The sequence below is a fragment of the Cyprinodon tularosa genome, unplaced genomic scaffold (assembly GCF_016077235.1).
Source record: "Cyprinodon tularosa strain WSP-4 unplaced genomic scaffold, ASM1607723v1 ctg287, whole genome shotgun sequence".
Taxonomy (NCBI): Eukaryota; Metazoa; Chordata; class Actinopteri; order Cyprinodontiformes; family Cyprinodontidae; genus Cyprinodon; species Cyprinodon tularosa.
This window is the reverse complement of record NW_024038993.1, coordinates 299810-321019: the sequence shown is the minus strand read 5'-3', so window position 1 is coordinate 321019 and position 21210 is coordinate 299810. Positions and strand designations below refer to the sequence as shown.

Here is a 21210-nt window from a genome sequence, read left to right as displayed (position 1 = left end):
AGGATTAGAGATATACAGTTAAGTTCACAAGTGGGACAATTGAATTCAGTTTGGTTCAGGTAGATGTTGGATGATGCAGAAAATAACTATCTGATTGCACAATTTATTTATGACACTTTATAATAATAAATACTATTAAATAAGTGCTATGAAAAATTTGCTCGCATGCTTGCATTAATTATCTGTGTCCATGCTTTTTTTAAATAAATAATTGCCCCCCAAAAAATTAGGGCCCTATTGTGTCCCTGTATAGTATTGGGTCAGCTGACGCCCCTGTTACACAGTTATACCGCTCAAAAAGGTTTGATGAAAAGAGCTAAATACCCCTCTTTTTTTTCAAACATCTTCTATAAATTACAATTTCACCGAGTCATACTCAATCACTGCCTATGGTTTAGTGTTACATAATCACATTTGCTTTCTCCATTTTAGCTCACAGCGCCACCGAGAGGCAAAGACGCAGAAGCGCTGAAGGAGCAGGGCTGGGCAGTGGGTTTGCGCTCATCAGAAACCCTCCTCATACATCTATTGTATATCTGTCGGATGCTGCGTGTCCATTATACAGCTGTACGGTGAGATGGATCCATTTTCCTGCTATTGCTGTTGTCGGGGCTCCGATTGTGCGGCTTTTAGGGATGGAGGCGGTGACATGAGCATCGCTGCTGGTCAGACATCCAGGATATGTCGTCCATAAGGCTGGGGATCCATGGATGACCAGCAGCGGATAGCTCTTGAAACACTCTAAGAATGATCACTTAATGAGCCTATTTGGCTTAAGAGATCCAAAGGGAAGATGTGGATGTGAAGGATTAGTGTGCACGCCCTATAGATGATCATGTTAACTATTGGGGATCATTGTAGCTCCGCGTTTATTCTCATATCTCCTTTTTTTTTACTACTGCTTTTATAGAATGGGGTTATTGATGTGTCCGATGTGGCCCCTGACTGAATGGCCCCGTTCTAAGCGCGGCACCGAGTGATGGCCTAACTGGGCTAATGTACAGGCTGTGCGATTGGCCCATTCAGCATCATCATCTGTGGCTGCTTTTTTGCGCGGCTGAGGAGGGAGTTACTGTGCTGTGAGTGAAGTCGTGCGTAACATAGTGGGTTTATGAGGAAATCTGGGGCAGTTGTATGAACTCGGGTACAGAAAGCGAACCACATCTACTAGTATTCCAACAGGGATTGGTTTAAATGTGTGTGTGTTGGTAAATCTCCAGATTTTTTCTACTAAAGTCTTTTTTCTTCTGCGTGAGTCAGCATTCTCTGTGGATTGATGGTGCTGCAGGGGGAAATATCAACTGTATTTGTATCATTCTGCTACCTTCAGTCTGTATTAAATATGAACTGATTCAAACTTCAGCTAAAGTTTGGGATATAGGCCTAAGTTTGACCAAAATAATCAGGTGCACTAAGTAGTCATACGATTTAAAGGTGAAATTATTGGTTTAGTTCTATTTTTGTGGCATGCTAAAACCAAATGCAAAATTCTAAATTTAAAAACACATAAACCCATTTATAGAAGAACAACTTTACATTGAAAGTTTGAAAGGATTGCAAAAATTAAAGGTTTCCTTTAATTTTTGCAATTGTACAATTAAGAGCAGAGATGCTCACTTGTTGGGAGCAGTAAGTTCTGTTGGCTGCAGGGAGGAAAGATCTGTGATATTGTTCCTTAGTACACCTAGGGTGCAGGAGTCATTCGCTGACGGATCTCTCCAGCTCCACAACAACTTCTTGCAGGTGGTGGGAGATGTTGTCCAAGTATTTTTGCTAGAGTTCTCTAACTGGCTACAGTGTATAGGATAAATGCCCATGATGTTGCTGGCCTTTCTACTGGTTTAACTTCTTCCTCTCAGTGGCAGATAATCTTTAGGAAGGTACACCATAAGTTGGCTGATGTCACCACAGAGGAGCAGAAAGCTCTTCAATAGTGCCCCCTGCACTTAAAGGAATCAATCCACTCTAGTCTTGTTTATTGTTCACTCTCCGTTCCCTGGATGTTTGCTGGTGTAAGCATAGATGTAATTTTTTGGGGAGGCAGGCGGGACATGTCCCTTGCACTTTTTCAAATGTCCGTTTTGGTCCCAAGCACATTTTACTGTCCAAAAAACAATGTTACGCTACAGTGCATAGACATTCGTCGAGCACTAGGACCAAGTGGAAATCCGCAGCTCAAGCTGAAGCTTGCTTCCCGGAGTTTAAACCGGCCACAAGCTCCTAATTGACCCACCGTCTTTTCTTGTGTGATTGCCAGTCAGCGCTGTCACTCCTTAGAAGCTCACTTTACAAACATCTGATGCACCACTTAATGGGATCTGTGATTTGATGATCAAACATGCTGAAGTTAATCCTGCCTCCCCTGTCTCTACTCTGACCCCCCTCATCTGTAATGATGCCAAAGATGTCAGTAATATCAGAACTTCTAAAGGTGGCAGCCATGGCTCCCTCTGCAGGGGAGGTTGATGGAAATGTCTTCAGTGTAAATGCTGAAAAGGAAAGGTTCCTGTGCAGTTTCCTGTGAGATAGGCTTACTGAAGACCAGCTTCAGGGGAGAACTTTCCATCACATTCTAATTCATTTCTGAGTCCATGAGTTCACAAGGGACTTACCCTATTTGGTGGGTTAATGCCACATACAGTAAAGGGGCGTATATACAGATTATGCTTAATTAGGCCTTATTTTCCTGAATACAGAAATCTACTTATAAGCAGTAAAAGGTTTAAAGTAAATATTTGAATGTAAATACAACTACAGATAATCTAGTTTAACTTATATTGAAACATCAGACCATAATGAATTACGTTTCTAACACCCAGTCACAGTTTTAGACCCAATGTTTGTTAAAAACAAATACCATACATGTCTCCCAACAGCCTAACCCATGTGTCCTGGTTGACAAAATAACCCAGCAGTGTTTGCTGTAATACAAGGTCTGAATGGAAATCATATGATTCTGGGGAGCATTTATAAGGGTTAAAAATAGCAAGGAAACGTTTTTTCTCTAGAATCTGTTTTGCTGGATATGACTGGATTTTCTGTCTTACTGTTTACATCATTATCTTTGCCTTGCTGGATAACAGCTTCATAAATGATCAAATATCATTTTTTTCTTTCCTCTGTTTCTTTCTTACTCATTTTATTTCATGGTATGGCCTCTGGACATGGCATGAAGACAGTCCTATGAGTAATCCACATGATTACTTTGAAGGACGTCTGAAACTCTGACAGCTGTGGATTTTCACCTTTATATGGTTTGGATTTACTTATCTCCACCATAGGGACTGATGATTTGAGTTCATGCCCTGGGGCAATAACAGAAATAGCAGCCATGCACATGATATCCAACCACATGAACATAGAAAAAAAAAAATCTTACTTGATGATCATGCTGTGATGTGTTATTTCATCTTTTTATTTTCAGCATGATGCACTAAGGGTCAAAGGGTGACCTTCTGAGGCAGATATGAGTCTGACATCCTGGTTTTTGGTGAGCAGCAGTGGGACCCGCCATCGTCTTCCCCGGGAGATGATCTTTGTGGGGCGGGATGATTGTGAGCTCATGTTGCAGGTACAGTATGAACTAAATAGTAAGCTTTCGTCACTCATGTTGCCATATGTCCAGATAAATTAAAGAGAATGACTGGGTTATATGTTATTTAGTCCCGCAGCGTGGACAAACAGCATGCAGTCATCAACTATGAGACAAACACAGATGAACATAAAGTGAAGGACTTGGGCAGCTTAAACGGGGTGAGTTTATGAGTGCACTTTGATTAGATAGATAGATAGATAGATAGATAGATAGATAGATAGATAGATAGATAGATAGATAGATAGATAGATAGATAGATAGATGATAGATAGATAGATAGATAGATAGATAGATAGATAGATAGATAGATAGATAGATAGATAGATAGATAGATAGATAGATAGATAGATAGATAGATAGATAGATAGATAGATAGATCGATAGATAGATAGATAGATAGACAGATAGATAGATAGATAGATAGATAGATAGATATGCCTTTGCTTTTGTTTTTTTGCAGTTTAGAGATGTTTCTCTGGCACTGTTACAGCACTACCAATGGATCCAGCATACATACCTTTAGCGTTTTTATTGGTACTGGGTGGTCTCACATTGTGAAAAATAACTGTTTATGAAAAGATACCTTGTTGATCTTCATGCTCATTTATGTCACAAATAACCTTATATATACAATATCTCTAAATTTTTTTCAGACTTTTGTCAATGACGTCAGGATACAAGAGCAAGTTTATGTCACACTAAAAACTGATGACAAACTTAGATTTGGATACGATATCCTTTGAAAGTTCTGTGCAAAACAATCCCAATAAGATGACTCTCACCCACAGAGGACACTGTCAGCTGTGTAACCTTATCTATTTGTGAATAGATGTGAGCATTCATTGTATTCTGCCTGCTGCATTATACATAAGGCTACCAGTGCATGTTTCTGGGTGACCAAGAGACCTCGTTTTCCTTGACCTGCCTCACATACCAACCTTTTCACCGTGGTTCAAGGAGAGCTACGTATTCCTGAGGAGGCCCTCAAGGTTAGAAAACCAGCTATGCTGTGATAAATACATTCAAAAAGCTTTGAGGTAACATGTTTGCAGGCTGAGATGATCTGCCTGATTAAAACGGGACAGCCTTGTACTTTTTCTCATGATGTTGTTGTTAGAGAAATCAAAGAGTTCTGCTGAACCAGTTTAAAACTTCATAGCTGAGGAAAGCGCTGTTTCATCATGTCAAGCTTTCCAGGTTTTTGTAAAGGAGTTTTTTTTAAGAACTTGCAGAACTCCAGCTTTAATAGTTAATAAGAATTCAATGACATGCACAAAGGAATAGTGTACGTAAAGGAAAAATGTCAGAGTTCAGCGTATTTCTTTGTTTGGTAATGTGCTGGTGAAGATTCTCAGTCATCCAGGTCACAGTAATTCACACAGTAAAAAAAAGTGAAAAAAACAATCCTATAGACTTTCTTTCCAAGTTTAAAAACATTTCGCTTCCCATCCAGGAAGCTTTTTTAACTAAAAATGTCAGAATTAGCGTTGAGTTTGTGGCTTTGTAGAGTGGATAAAAACAAAGCCTTGTTATGGCTTAGAAAACATGCAAATTGAACCGGATGAACGGGTCTGGCCCTTAGGAATGGGGAGTTGTTGGGTTCTTTGTTAGCTTGCAATATCTGATACTGGTCTATGCTTCCAAAAGGGGGATGTTGAGGGTAACGTTTGTTTGGTAATATTTTGATAATTTTGATAATCGTCTCTCTATAAATGCAAACAACAGCATGAGAAACTGAGTAGCCAACTTCAGATGATCCAGAGGAAACCTGCTGAGCCAGAATCACCCAAATGTGGGGTGAAGCCTTTAGACGCAGCTGAGGCATCAGGTTCGGATGGGGCCACCGCCAAACCACCAGAGTCCAGCAGGTCAGAGGATAAGTCAATAGGTGAGCCTGAACTTGAACTGAACAATGCAAGGACCAACACAAAACACACTGTTTTGGGGTATTATTTTGGTTATTTATCGATGCAATAAATGATTGTTAAAAGAAACATTTTTAGATTGCTTGTCATGTCAGCCTATGCTGACATAATCACCAGTAGCCCTATTATTTTCCTGATACCTGATATTCCTGTTAAACTTGCTTAAAAAAACAAATATATTTTTGCAGAAACATATTTTCCAAAGAAAAAAGATAAGATATTAGTAGGGTGTGTTGGTGGTTCAGGTGTGAAGTGCATGACCCATGTATGGAAGGGTTAACATGGCTGTCACAAGTTCTAGTCCTGGCTTGATGACCTTTAATGCATGACTTCCTCCCCTCTCTGATTTAAAATCCCTTTCTGCCTACTTAAAAAATAAATGCCACTAGAATCCAGAAAAAAAAAGGTTTTATTGGTGATCTAACATCAGATATAGGCAAGTAGCTAACTTCTTTTATCTATTTCTGGAATTAACCTGAGAAACCCAACCTCTACCTTACTAAAATATACATATAAAATGTACATAATATAAATATATATAAAAACAAACATACAAAATATAAATATAAACTGGCCTGTTTCTAACAAAAGTATAATATATATATATATATATATATATATATATATATATATATATATATATATATATATATATATATATATATATGTATGTATGTATGTATGTATATAAATTATAAATAAATTGTAATTATATATTATGTTGAGTACAAACTGATTTCCTTTGACACAACTTTTTCACTGTCTGTAAACCATTTGAAGATAAAACAACAAAACTTGCAATAGTAGTTGAATGTTTATGGAGTTGAAGGACCATCACCCTCCAAGGTCAAACTGTTATAGCAGCCTCAATATAGAGCTAACTTGCCTTCATAGTAAAAACTGTTTAGTTTTAAATCACTTGACAACCTTGGCACCTGCTGCAAACATGTCCGCGCAAAGGTTGTTGGTTTTACTACAGCTTGGAAGCAGTTTAACTCACTGCAATCACTGTTTTGAAGAAAACGTTTCCATCTGAAAGGTCCCGAGTGAAGGCCGCTCAAGCTAAAAATTGGTTGACTCAAGGCACCAGGTAATTTCTTGGTGCCTCTCTTAATATTTTCCAGTATGGAAACTGTGCAATCTAAATCAATTTCTCATGAAATTTCTCTCAGCATTACCTGCATCTATGCTTTAATGAATATATTTTCCATTCAGCAATCTTAACCATTGAACTGATTTTATCAGGAGACACAGCAGTTTTACACAGAGGCACTCCCCTTTACGGGCAGCCTGCTTGGTGGGGAGATGGAGCCACCGATAATCAACATTCTGGAAAACCTGAAGAAAAGACCTCTGACAAGAAGAAAGAGAAGTCAGAAATAGGTATGATCATTTATGAATAAATATCACATGGTTAAGTGAATATACAACCCAGTGTTACTGAGGAAGTAAACAGCCTTAAGTTCTAGGTTTTTCATATCATTTTGTCAAATCCCTTTATTTTTGTTACAGACACAAAGAAAAGTACAGAGATTCTAAAGTCTTCCTCTCAATCAGCTTCTAATCAAGAACCTAGTTACTTTGAAATCCCAACTAAGGATGCTCCCACAGCATCTAAAACAAGCAGTGAACTTCCTTCACAAGAACAAGGAACCAACGCGTCTCTTGCTGCCTTGGAACCCATCCACGGTCATGCCTCATTCACCATTGAGTTTGATCCAGGGGCATCAGGTAAAGTGATGGTCAAGGATCGAGTAGCAAAGGTGGGAGGAGAGACACGCCCCCGACCAAAAAGGGCCCCTGGGGAGGAGCTGAGTCCCCTTCAGACAGCTATGGTGGCAGCGGAGGTTAAAGTTGCAGACTGGCTAGCTCAGAATGAGCTTCCTTTGCCTCTGAAAGAGACAGCAGCAGATGATGATGGAGAGAGTGCAAAGAGTGATGTTCCTGTACATCTTAGGAGTCTTAAAGGTGCATGATAAAAGTATGTTGTGCTTTGTTAATCTCTTCCTTTATACGGTGACTGGTAATACTCCTTTTCTTTCTTGCACACATGCCAGGCAGTAAACATGAGGATGGCACTCAAAGTGACTCAGAGAATGCTCATGGAGAGAAGCGCAGGGCTACAGCAGTTGAGGAGCGCTCATGGGGGCTTTGGGGCAGTGCTGGCTTTAAAGAAGGTCGCGCAAATGTACCAGAGGGCCTGTTTGCAGAAGAGGACAGTCCTGCACGGCGTTGCAAGTCTTCAACTTCCAAAAGGCAAAGTGGGTTGGCGGAGAGGCGACGTGGCTCAGCACCACATCACCAGAGTGGCCGGGACGAGTGTTATGGACATAGAGATGAATATAGTGACAGAGGAACTTACGTCATTGAGCTGGAGAATGGGAACTATGAAGAGAAAGAGGCTCGGAAATTGATTGACAAGGTATAGGTTAGAAGTTCCTTTCTCTACCTTTTTCCTCAATCAGATCACAAAAATGACTTTATTTCTTCCATCTTTCAGGTGTTTGGTTTGGATGACCAGCATATTTCTAGGCTGGGAGGAACTGACCAAAGAGAGCGACTGTCTTCCCAGAGGTCTGGTTCAAGAGACAGAGAAAAGACTGGACGTCTAGAGGCAGAGGTGCAAAAGCATATCTAAACTTATAATTTAAATACTTAGACAAGTTTAGACATCTTTTTAGCAGATAAGTAAAAACTATTTTATGGCTTAGATCTTGTCTGAAGATTTGATGGTGGGTGGTCCTCGCTGGGTGTCACAGTGGGCCACTCTTGCTGCAAGCCACATTCGTACAGACCCTGAAGGGTCAGGAGGGGACAGTCACACCATGGTCTCAGAGAGCAGAGGTACACAGTTAAGGTTGACTTCTGATCAACACTCACATGATTTCCTTGATGTGTCTTGAAATGTCTTATTGTTTTTTCCATGGTCTTCCCATCCTACTAACACTCAAATGCACCAAATGTTCTAATTCCATTGGCAATGGATTTTTATTGTAGTGGCTGTTTAAAGCAATGATGTAGGTATCTTTAAAAAAAAATTTCCTAATCACTGAGAGAAACCTTTTAAAATTAAGTAAGTAAAGTCTATTCCTCTGCGTTGATACAGAGGAATATCAGGAAAAATCTACAGTAAAAAACACGAAAAAATATGAGATAAAAGCCTGGTGGAACAGAACAGTTTCCCGGCTTTTTAAAATGACATTTAAACAAAGTTTAAATGTAAGGCTGTTCCACAATTTCAGAGTCACAAACTAAAAGACCTTCTACCCTGCAGTTTTCAGCCTTGCAGCCGGGTTATGTTGTCCCTTTAGGTGAGAACAAGAATTGTGAATCAGACTCTGAAATCAGCTGTGGGCCATTCTAAAGAGAGTAAGACTGGTGTGGGGTGGGAGGACTTACTTGATTTAATTAGAAGTCTGGATGTCGTATTTTGAATAGACTTGATGATTAAAAAAATTATAATATATCCAGAAGTCATAGGTTATGGTAATACTAAATTTAATGCTGCTTCATAGACTCTGTTTTCCAGAGTTCTGTTCATTTTTAAAATCATGGTTAAAATATGTAAAGTCAAGAAAGGAAGGACATATTGCTCTTTTTGAAAACCACAAGGAAAAGCCTGCCAGTTGAATTGAACTGTTTTAAAGCAAAATAAAAATGTTCATACTGCTATTTTTCTACTGTTTAAATTAAATTGCAAACACCCTAAAAATACATAGTAACCCCTATTTTGTATTTAATTTCATTAGCTCAAAATGTTCCACCAATTTTAATGTTATACCTTTCTGCGTAGTAAGACACATACCTAAAGACAATTTTTCAATGTGAAGGACCTGCCACTACTGAACATTCATAAAAAGATATCCTGTCCTGTCTGCAGAATCCAGCCACATAGCCTCTTCACACAAAGAACGTAAAAGAAGAACCTTACCCCAACTACCTGATGAAGAGCTTGCTTTGGGAAGAAGGTCCCCCGGTGGGTGTCTGCACACAGATACGGGTGAAAAGCAGGACACAGAGCTTCAGGAGAAAGAGAACCCAGAGGAAAGGTCGTCAAGAGGAAGAATCCATAGTGGTCAAGGCATCGAGGGTGTCGGCAGCCCCAGTCGATCTTCTCCAGCCAAATCACAGGACAGTGGTGGTGGTAAATCAAGTCAGTCAGGTGTCCTGATAAAGCTCCCTCCATGTCCAATTACCAGTGGACAGAAGAGACTGGAGGAGTCACGGAGGAGAAAAAAAGAGGAGGAGAAGGCTAGGGATAGCACTGGGAAACCATTGCTGAGGCAGGAGAGCTTCACTGTGGAGAAACCAAGCACCAGCATACCAATAGAACTCATCCCACGTATTGATGCCTATACAGGTACCAAAAATCATAGTACAGCAGGGGGCGTAGATAATGTTGCACTTCAAAAAGACTCAGAAGCTGTGGCCGCTTTTCTAGAGAGCACTGTGTCAGACCAAGGCGACCCCCCCAGTCAATCTATTGAAGGTTCCATGTCTCCAGAATCAGATGTTGATACAACAAGCACGATTAGCCAAGCCGATGGTGTCAGAAAAGTAGTTCAGAAACGCCGTATCCTAGCAGGGCAGCAGAAGGAAAGGACAGTATTATGCACCTCTAACAAAGGCCCTGCTGGAAGCCGAGCACCTCAAGAAAGGAGGGGGAAGAGCAAAACATCTGGCCCTCAACAGCCAAGTCACCCCTCTACTTCCCTGGACCTCACTGATGATGATATCAACTCAAACTCTGTCCTCTCTGACACACAAGAATCAAAGGTCTCAAACCATAGATCCCAAACAGTTGGGGCCAGCACCAAGTCCAGCCGGGCTAAGGTTACGCAGGCTTTAGTTCCCTCTGCTCAAAGCAAAAGCAGTAATGCTCCCAAGCCAAGACCTACTCGGACATCCCTTTTGAGGCGAGCTCGGCTGGGAGATTCCTCAGATACCGAACCTGCTGATATTGACAGGATGTCAGTAGCTTCTGAGGCATCCACTGCCAGCTCCACATCAAGGACAGGGATTGCAAGAAGGGGAATGTCTAGAATAGAGGCTCTAGCACAGCCAAGGAGACCTAGAGTTGGGTCTCCGTCTGCCCAGAGCGACTCAGAAGCAACTGTGGCAAAAAGCAGAGGACTGGCTGCTCGAAGTACGGCAGGCGAATATGCACTCCGGCAAGGATTGAGAGGTTCAAATGTAGGCTCACTGTCCGGACCTCGAGCCAGAGCTAATAGTGCTTCCAAGCTGCCTGATAAAACTAAAGGAACTTCATCATATGGGCATATCACACCTTCATGTAAGTTGAGAGTATTTCCCTAGAACATGTGTTGTTTGTCACGAACATCATGGTTGATACTAGGCGTCAGCTTTTAGTTTCTAACCTTGAGGTTTTTAGAAGATAAAAAAACTGATGCTGACAATGGGTATTTCTTTAACATTTCTTTGGGATTTTTATGCAAGAAGAAATATTGCTGGAAAATGAAGCTTGTCTTCTCTTTGAAGTTGCCATTGCACTTCATACATTCCTGTATATGCTGGTGAGCAGAAAAACAGTGATCCATTGGTTCAAATCTTAAGAAACAAGGTGCAATTTGGACAACAATATGTCACATCATGTGACTATGTGACATAATGTTGTTACCTTTGATGTGTTTCTGCTGTGAGAGCAGAGTTGTGGACTGGAGAGTATATGATATAGGAACCTAAAGTTTGTCCACATAAACTAGTTACTTAATTTTAACTTGGTCTTAATCTTGAAAAGCTTACCATTTTTTAATACATGTGGAAACCTCTTTGCACCCAGAGCAGATCCTTATAGAAGGTGTAAAGCTGTTTTGGTGTGCAATTCAACAGACAGCGTATGCAGACTTTTCACTTTTCTGACTTTTCAGTGTGTGCCTTCATAAACATGCAGATCATGTTTTAAATGTAAATAATCCAAGTTTAAGGGTGGAGGACATGCAAGTGTATATATTTCTAAATCCTCAAAGTAACTGCAGGCACAGTATTTTTATCTATATTTAGTACATTTGAAAGTCAGGCGCAAACTGATACTGACAAAGATATTTTTGTGGTCTGAATATATAACATGCCCAATAACCTGGTGACATCCAGGCTTTATGTTTAGGTTGTATAAGCTACACCTTTGAATGTAGGAGGGTATGTGGGGGTGTTTTTATTTTCTCATGGCATTTGGGTTTTTAAATCCTACTTGAATTAAATACGAGAAAAGTAAAACGCATTTCTTTTAGCCACCTGATTTCCAGTTTGCAGCAATAGGTGGAGCAGGGGCAGTACTTTTTTAAATTTTATTTTGCAGCCTGAAAAAATAGTTCAGCACAGGTTAACCCATCTTAATGTTATGATGGTAATCTTATTCTATTCTTTTTACTATTATTTAAAAAATAGATTTACCTTGATACTAGCAAATCTAGCGATGCCTAGTTGATACTTTCACATATTCTTCGTTAAGAAGCATGTTTGAGCATTAGACGTTTAATCCCTTTGCATATTCTGTTCAGCTGGAACTCGGTGGCGCCGTGTTCCTGTAGAGTATGCGTCCACCTCAGAGGATGAGTATGGCTCAAATCGCCACACATCTAAACAGGGGCAAACGAGGCCGTTCCCTTCAACCAGAGTGGCCCAGTTAGGAGGATCAGCTCCAGCTACACCCAACCCTGCAGGTCTGGCCAGCTTGAAGCAAAATTCCAGGGAGCAGGATGACTACATGAGAGACTGGACAGCACACAGTGAAGAAATAGCCAGGTATGTGTGGAAGAAGAGTTCAAAAGCATTAAATATAAAGTTCATTTTTTTATGCAGGAATGAGTAATGTTACCTCTCTTCAAAGATGTTTTTCCTGCTTTTAAAAAATAGAGTATTTTGATTGCTTTTTATTTGTGCAGTTATGCTGATAGACTGGTATGTCTACAAATGAAGTGTGGATAATAAATATAGCAAAATAACATTAAAGTTAATGTTTGTAAGGTTTCATGTTTCTGATGGCATTACTTTTTATTTGTAAATCAGGATCAGCCAGGATTTAGCTAAAGATTTAGCCATGCTGGCCCAAGAGATTCATGATGTGGCTGGAGAGATTGACTCAGTCAGCCCTGCAGCTACTGACCCTGGAGCTCTGGTATTCATGTTGCATTACATAAGAAACATTGGCAGTACAGATCTTCTTTTTTTGCATGCTTTAACTTCAGAACATCAGCTTTACTATTTAGGAACTGCTAAGGAAACAAATATTTTTCTCATCCATTTTATACTGCTCTAACTTACCTCATAGAATAATTTTTTATTTTCTTTCAGCTAAAGGAGTCTGTATTTAATGATGTTGTGGATCTGGGAGGTCCCACTGCAGAGCAGAGTGGGATTCTGGGAGCTGATGGGCAAGCTGTGGAGCTCCGACAACGCAGTTCAAATGAACAGAGCTCTCGCTCTATCCGGCGGCAAACATGGAATAGAGATGATGTGAGTCTAAGTTAGACCATTATCTAACATTATCCAAAATTAGTTGAACATTGGAACAGGTGTTTTCAAATATAACAGTGCTGCTGGGGAGGACACATTTCTGTAAGATCAATAACTTGGTGCAGTCATGTTGGCTTCTTTCATAGATAATGTGGATACAAGTTGTCAATGCATGAATACGAATGATGTCATTGATCGACTAACGTTTAATAGATAAGTGACCATAGTGGGGGGAGCATCATGGTGTGGGGATCCTTTCCCTCAATTGTGAAAGGGAAACACATTAGAATTAATTTAAAGATGGACACTGCTACAGTCACTATAGGGCAGTCCTGGAAGAACTTGCAATGGAAGTGGGTTTGATTTCAGTTTACAAAATCCCACATTATGCATTCCATCACCAATATGGTCACATAAACTGGGTCAGGTTTTCAGTTTCCTCAACCTGCAAAGAAAAAAAAACGTCTCGCACATACTGTGCGCCTTCATAAACAATTGCTAATTGTCAAATATTTAGGAAAAGAACGCTCATCACATTGTCCAAGTCAAAGTACTGTTGAATTCATTGCTTTACAAAATCCTTGTGTTTATTCTGTTTCAACTTAATTTAAAATGTAAAGAAGTTACAGGAACATCCCCACAAGAGTAAATACACTTAGAATACTTGGTCTTTTTTATCTTTATCCATCAGCTGTATTTTGACAATGTGCTGCTCACTTCTGTGACTCAACTCTCGACCAGAATACGGCAGTCTGTGGACAAAACTGCCTGTAAAGTCAGGTAAGCCACGTACCATAATTCCTCTGTGTCTTGTCACCTTGTTTTCAGAGGAAATATTGAATGCACTCTGTTGACACATATTATAGTATTTTGTAATATTTATGTTCTAGTCTGCGTTTCCTGTTCTAACTTGACCAACTGGTACAATCTGAATAGTATATCACAGAGCTTTACTCTGTCAGACAAAAGCACATTGCTCATTATGGTGACAGCTCAAATGTTTTATTGTTTTTCAATTTGCAGACATTGCCAGAAACAAATGACTTGAACTGTCAGCCAGTACATCTAACGATTACTTTATTAAGCATCTTTCTTCAAATGTGCTTTCATCTATTTTTATTACTACTCTGCAACCAGGATCCTCTTCAAGGATAAGGAACGGAAATGGGACGAGATTGAGACCAAACTGCAGGCAGAACATGACTCCTTAGTTCTCAAAAGCTCCAACAAGGTGATGGCTCCTTCAGTCCTTTTCTATTATTTAGTCTTGATTATACAGCATGGTCTTTAAGCAGGCTTTCCTCAAGAAAGCTAACAGCATATTTAAATGCTCTCCTAGGAGACAGTACAAAATGTAATTAGTCCACTGCTTGCATGAAGTTGTCCTATTTGAGATTTTTGTCTGATACTGAGTTTATAGAAAGCAAGTCTTATTCTAGCGACAATGAAAACTAAAGTTATCATGTTTCTCTAGTAAAACCCGTCTGAACATAAAATGCAGGAAAATTAAATGTTGAAATCATAAAATAATTGATTGGTAGCATTGGTGAGCATTGTATTGCCTTTCCCTCATTTTTATTTAGGTGCTTTGTTATATTAAATTCACTGTCACTTTCTTGTTCACACCCTTACTTAAACTCCTCAGCTCATTCATACTCTTTGCCGAATCCCTCGCAGGCTCCTGGCACTGCCAACTTTGGTAGATTTTTTTTTATTGTCAAGGGGAGAGGGGTTTTGCTTTTACATTGGGTTCCTTAAGAGAGCCAAATACTTTTGAAAGACATTGTAATTTGATTCCAATTCAATATTTATAGTAAACGGTAAATGGCCTGTACTTACATAGCGCTTTTTCAAGTCAGGAGACTTGACCAAAGCACTTTACACTACATTCAGTCATTCACCCATTCACACACTGATGGTGGCAAACTACATTGTAGCCACAGCTGCCCTGGGGCTCACTGAAAGAGACTTCCCACGAAGTATGGAGAGTAAACAGATTCCAAACTTAGCCTCATAAAACTTTTTTTTTTCGGGGACAGGGATATACATTTTACAGATTGTCCTCAGATGATCCTGAGAGAAAAAGGTCTGACCAAGTCACAAAGCTCATAAAGTATTATTCATTGTTAAGGGCTTCACTCCAAATCCTTCTCTGGAGCAGAGAAGATTAATTGAGCTGTTTTATTCAGTGCATGAAGTTCTGCTAGACTTAATCACTCCTCAGGCAGCCTTCATCTTTTATGTTATGTTTTTAACAGGAGATTTCAACAGTTATTCAAGACCTGAAAAGAGTGGAAAGGCAACTTTCAGGTATTTCCATTTTTTCAACAGAAATATGAAAAAGCTATATGAAATAGCCAAAACAATAGGTCATTATGATTAATATGGGTGTGTTACTGCTGTCCTGTAATCAATGTAAATTTATTGTGTTCTTGCATGTTTGTGCTACTCTAAACAAACAGTTATCGACATGATGGTGGACCCAGATGGCACCCTGGACGCTCTTTCCAGCATGGGTCTGACAAGTCCTGTAAGTGACCCGAAGACCAGTCCTGGTGCTCAGCAGGGGGCACCATTATCACATACGGGAGCCCAGATATCCAGCAAACTGTCAGCAGCCAAGGTTGAAGAATTTTCTGGTGAGCCATGTGGATCATCCAAGCATGCAGAAGAGACAAAGAACCCTCATAAGGGTGTTTGATCCTTAATAAAATAATATCCAATCATTCTTTTTAATGTAAGAACTGACAGGAAGTCCTTGGAAAGGACACTGGTGTCGGGTCTAGTCATTTTTTTGTTAGTTTTTCTTTTCTAAGGGAAAGTATTGGAAGGTGAATGAAACTTTATCATAGTAAAGTTCGTTGACCCTGTTGTCAGCTCCTTTGCGGTCTGTCCGAAGGAAATACGTTAAGAGGAGACTAGAGTATTTACCATGAACCATGTTTTTCTGTTGCAGCCAATTTTTACCGAGATATTCTTCAAGACAAAAATCAAAACTATTGATGCGGTTTAAAGGTTTTTTACTCTCAAATCCCTGTTAAAGGCATATAAGTCTATAAACAAACAAAGTAAAGCAGAGAGAAAATTCTTATTTAAAGGGCATTTAACATCCATTTTATAGCTTTTCCTTTTCAATTCAGTCATGACCAAAACAAAAGTAATAATATAAAGAAAAGCATAAGAAAAATGCAATAATAGCTAGCATTTTTTTGACATTAATGATTCAATTGTCAACCTTGCAAATCAGTGCATAACACCATTTCCATCCAAGACAAAATTTGTGTTCCTAATATCTTGATCTAAAGTAAAGACCTATTATAAAGATCTGGATTCTAATGAATTTAATTTGGGATCTCTACACCTAACATGTAAGCAATCTGCAGAGGGAATTAAAAAAAAGTGTTAAAGAGCTAAAGTGCCGGATGACATGCTGGAAAAAACATTTTGATTTAAAATAATTTAGTTATGGTAGCATTCAGGGCTGCTTAAGTAACTGGATTTCTAAGCATATCCTTATTCTAACAAAGGTGCTGGTTCTCCCATAAACTATGTTACAACAATAAACCACTTTCTAATGAACTTTTTTTTATTTAATCAATCAGTTTATGCTTTACTTAGAATTCTGTTTTTACCAAAGAGATTGATTTAACTTTCTTTTGTGATCAATTAATTATGCTCCAACTAAATTGAATAAAACTTGAAATACTTAGAAGTTATCAGATGGCACTTGCAGTCAAAAGCCCTTCTCTTTGCTTAGGTACAAAAGAAAAAATCTAACTTCATAAATGTATTTCATTTGCAATCAAAGGCAAGAAAATGTGAAAAAACAGATAAGTCACTGAAAACAGCCCCAACAACTGTTATTATTTAATGTGATCTGCAGCCAATAGTAGATGTTGAGAAAAATGCTGTAAAAGTCATAACTTTTATATCTGATACATGTAATGCTCAAAAGGAGCTTCAGTGGTGTAGGTGGTAACATGTATTTCCATTAGAAAGGTTGTTTACATCAATAAACAGTTTATTCCCCAATGTTAAATTAAATTATATCAAGAAATTAGCATCCAGATTACAGGTTATCATCCACATGCAATATTCCCTTGCTGTTTTAAATGACCTTTTTTGCTGTCAAAAACAATCCAATTAAAATAAAATAAATTATTTGGATGTTTTTATTATTTTATGTTTTATGCCCTCCATGTTTTTCTATATTTTACAGCTCCAAGACGTGAAGATATTTGCCCTTAAAAGAGGATAAATTTTATCATAATAGAAACCAAAAGGAAATGGTGTAAAATAAGTGTCCTTCCTTTCTGCCATAGAGCTTATTTAAATAAATATTAAGCCTGTTTCCCTTTTTTCCTGTTTATTAGTTTTTTTTTTGTCAATTTCCAATCACAAATCTCCAAAACAATATCCTGAAAGGAAATAAACTGGCAATGCAAGATATCTAAAGTTTAAATCTCTATCCATTCTTTGTGTTGAAGTCCTTAAAGTTAAGTGTACTTTTGAACAGAACTCGGTTGTTATTAGAAACTATAAAGTGAAATGTAGCTCAAGTAGTCAATTTTTCTCTTGCAAACTTTTGTCACAAGTGCCCTAGACAAAACAATCATTTAAGAGAGAACAAAGACAGAGGAGAGAAGGAAGTGGACTTTGTGTCCTTGCACACTATAAGTACTGATTAACTTGTACATTTGTATTAATCTTTGCGGGACCAAGGCATAATGTTCCTAAATGACACACACTTATCATGTTTATGATGTTTACCAAAAGCAGGGTTAAAAACCAGCTATCAGGACATGAAAGTTCTCACAGACTGACTGCAGACACAATATTGTGTTGGAACCAACAGGGACTACCTCTGAGTCCTGCATTTTACTACTAATAATGCAACCAAGCTGTTATGTCTTGCCTGATACCAATGTTTACACTTGAATGTACCCTGATAAGAACTGCTGTAAAAAACTTTAGCAAAATGACTTTATTAGAGAGGAATAACAGTGTGCTCAGCACACTTCCTCTATAATTCTGCTAATTTGTTTGAAGATATTTCTTTTTTAGATGTTTGTATGTCTTTTTTTTCATGTTGTTTGCTTAAATGTTGACCTTACAATAAATGTCTTGTTTGTCTCATTTACAATAAAATGCATGATCATCTTGAGCTACTTTTTGAGTACTTTTTTTCTCAAACGGTATAGATGTTTCAATTAATTCTTTTATATGTTAATCTACATTTTAGAAATTTTTGATTTTGAACTAATATGCAAATATTAACAACTTTACAAAAAAACGGCGATTATGAAGTAAGGGAGAGCACAATCATTTCTATTCAAGGTGGAGTCAAAGTGGCTGTTTTAAAGTAGCACTTAATCTGCAAAGTGACAGCAACTGATGGCTATGGTCAGAACTCCTGGTGCGTTCTCACACTTGGTATAATGAAACCTCTGACTGGGGAGAAAACAAAGAGGAGGCCACCAGGGGCGGTGGCCGTGGCCACCCTCATAGCCAATGCTTGGGCAACTCATGAGCGCTATTAACTAGGTGTTTTCTTGTCCCAATGTTGACCTAATTCTCCACCTCCGGGACAAACATTTTCCCTCTAAACCAAGAGGTTGCAGCAGCAATACTCCCAAGTGGAATGTTATTTCAATCGAGATTAAATAAAAGCATGGATAACTGTTTCAAAGGGTATCCTTGAAAGAAAAGGTTTAGCTTTGCCAATTGTCTTAAAGGTGCTGTAGGAGATCTTGGAAAAACAGTTCCTGCAAGCTATTTTTTGAACATACACAACTATGCCTCTCCCTGCAGACCATAAAGATACAAAACCCATGATTGTGCATGCTGTCTGCAGCGCTGATGCAGCGATGCAGAGTGCTATTATCATTCCTCTGAAACAGTTTATTAACTCCTAAATTCACTTAAAATGCCGAAATCTGCCTGGAAAAATGTTTGCTTTTATTATCATGGTGCCTTTCGATTACATACATGAAAAATGCCTTCCAGCCTCCGCGGCAAACCGTGAGGAGGCGACCGGGCCATAGGCTGTTGTTGAACGGGATTCCTACTAGTGATAGCACACTGCCAGTGTACAGCATTCTGAGCAGCTGCGACAGAAATAATATTTGAAGGGAAGATGGTAATGTTGATGAACTGACTGCACTGATGATGTTTTCAGGTGGACTTTCTCACTTAAAAATAGATTCAAACAACTTTTTACCCACTGATCACAGCGAATATAGCTGCCATTGTTACAGGTAAAGAAAGGATAGGGTAGCTCCGCCCAACGCGCGTCAGACCTATTTTTTTCCGGCCCCGCAGCCATAGTAGCAAAGCTGCTTCAACCGCGCATCAGGACTAAACTTTTACAAGCATAAAAAATTAAGCAACAAGCGTGTTTTTGCTGCTCTTGCTGCTTTAGGTGTGAAAATTGTATGGGATTTTGGTCGACTACAGTGCAGCAGAACCGAGCCGTGAGCTCCTGGGCTGGTCGGGGCTGTGAACAGAGTGACCGAAACTGATCCGGTGACAGTAGCTCCTCCTTTTCAGAAACTGAAATTTGGTCACCATAGGTGTGAACGTTGCATAACAGTGGCTAACTTCCAGCTATGGTGCCCTGCATGAGCAATGCGGGGTCGATTCATTCATGTGTCAGGGTACGCGCACAGGGAGGAGGAACTAGCAGACGACCATGATTGACATGTCATGGAACCAATTGTGTACAACGGACGGTCTTGTGTGATCGGTTTAGGTTATTCATTGATTTCTCACTGCAGTATTTAATTTATTTTCACTTCCAGACCTTCTATTTCACTGCTTGCTAAGCGGCTGTGAGGAGATCTTGAAGCCACATGATAAAAAAATGTGTCAGAAAAGATCTCCCACTGCACCTTTAACTGATAAAAGCAATATCTGAAAACTGCTCTAATTTGCTTTTCTATTTTAAAATGACTCTCCACCTTAAAACCCAAGTTTGTGGCAGTCAATTTAGAACATGGTGTAAGGGGACCTACTGTAGGTCTATAGTAGTGGAGTCACAAGGGCGATTGGGTCAAAACACTATAAGCTCAGTTTTATTCTCGTTAAAATTTAAAAAGTTTAGGGCAAGCCAGGCTTTAAGGTTATCAAAACAATTCAATAGAGACTTCACTGAAAAACCATCTCCCTGCTTTAGGGGCAAATAGATTTTGAAGTCATCAACATAAAATTGGAAATAAAGCCCATGTCTTCTCAGTATGGAACTGAGTGGCAGCAGATACAGAGACAAGAGCAGGGGCCCTAAAATTGAGCCTTGTGGGACTCCGAATGATAAAGAAGCACTTGACGATTCGCTGTTGCCAATTTTGACATAGAAAGATCGGTCGGTCAGATGTGAGCTGAACGGATGAAGAGCAGTGTGGTGGATCCCTACTAATTGATTCAGATGATTTTTTAAAATATGATGGTTCACTGTTTCAAAAGCAGCCGTTAGATCAAGCGGAAAGAGAAATTGTACAGCTACCAGAGGGGGATTAAACATATTATTTCAATTTCATTCTCTTTCCTTTGAATGGCCCTACGTTAGCTCCATACTTTCATTGCAGTAACAATGTAATTATTTGAAATGCTTTTTCACATCTTTGCACATTCCTGGTGTGTCAGTATTTTAATATACTACTGTTTTTTAAGTATTAAAAAAAAAAAATTTTAAATCTAAAAAACAGAAACATGAGGTCAACTCTTTTACTCTATTTTGGATGTGTAATTCCTAGATTCATTAAATGAAAATATTAAAGCTAATCACATCACAGAATATAGAATAGAAGAAGAAGAAGAATTTATTTTTGTTACCAAAACATAAACCATGTTTTTAATACGTTACTCCCTCAGTCATTACATACATTTTATAAGAGCTATAGTTTACCCTACCTTTTCACTTTACCAGGGTATTAATTTAGTATTAATTTATAGCATTGGGGATGCCTGCTCCAGGGATTCGTTTAAAAATCTAAATAAGCTGATAAATGTGATTAAATTCAGACCATAAGAAACAGCAGGTATCCATATTCAAGCATAAGGAGCAGTTGGGATTTTTTTATGCTTCTTTGTTTTGCTGCATCTGTTTTACTGTTACATTCGTTTTGTTTCTTACTAGGGGGTGTTCTTATGTTATTTCTCTTACAAAATACCATGGAGAATAATATTACTGATACATGTTTTTATATTAACAGAAAGGGC

At 38.9% G+C, this 21210-nt stretch overlaps 1 protein-coding gene across 3 annotated transcripts; it reads left to right on the top strand.

The window, feature by feature from the left end:
* The first annotated feature begins 445 nt into the window (after positions 1-445).
* cep170ab (centrosomal protein 170Ab) lies at positions 446-18157 on the top strand. Of its 3 annotated transcripts, XM_038290727.1 has the most exons (20): positions 446-572; positions 3425-3571; positions 3664-3753; positions 4249-4327; positions 4526-4584; positions 5321-5483; positions 6766-6903; positions 7033-7488; positions 7578-7942; positions 8021-8140; positions 8232-8364; positions 9401-10813; positions 12039-12282; positions 12547-12655; positions 12832-12993; positions 13685-13773; positions 14131-14224; positions 15252-15303; positions 15456-15632; positions 17213-18157. In XM_038290727.1, exons 2-20 carry the CDS (start codon positions 3467-3469, stop codon positions 17239-17241), a joined length of 4077 nt encoding a protein of 1358 aa, XP_038146655.1. In that variant the 5' UTR covers positions 446-572; positions 3425-3466; the 3' UTR covers positions 17242-18157. The 3 variants fall into 3 exon arrangements, with proteins under 3 accessions (XP_038146655.1, XP_038146654.1, XP_038146653.1); XM_038290726.1 differs by having other exon boundaries at positions 446-567; positions 15456-18157; XM_038290725.1 differs by having other exon boundaries at positions 15456-18157.
* Positions 18158-21210: the final 3053 nt, after the last annotated feature.

Excerpts from the sequence above, each read along its gene's own strand:
- cep170ab (XM_038290726.1), top strand. The coding sequence starts at position 3,467 with ATGAGTCTGACATCCTGGTTTTTGGTGAGCAGCAGTGGGACCCGCCAT. Across the intron at positions 3,754-4,248 it reads ACTTGGGCAGCTTAAACGGG|ACTTTTGTCAATGACGTCAG; the intron begins GTGAGTTTATGA and ends AATTTTTTTCAG. Across the intron at positions 5,484-6,765 it reads GTCAGAGGATAAGTCAATAG|GAGACACAGCAGTTTTACAC; the intron begins GTGAGCCTGAAC and ends TGATTTTATCAG.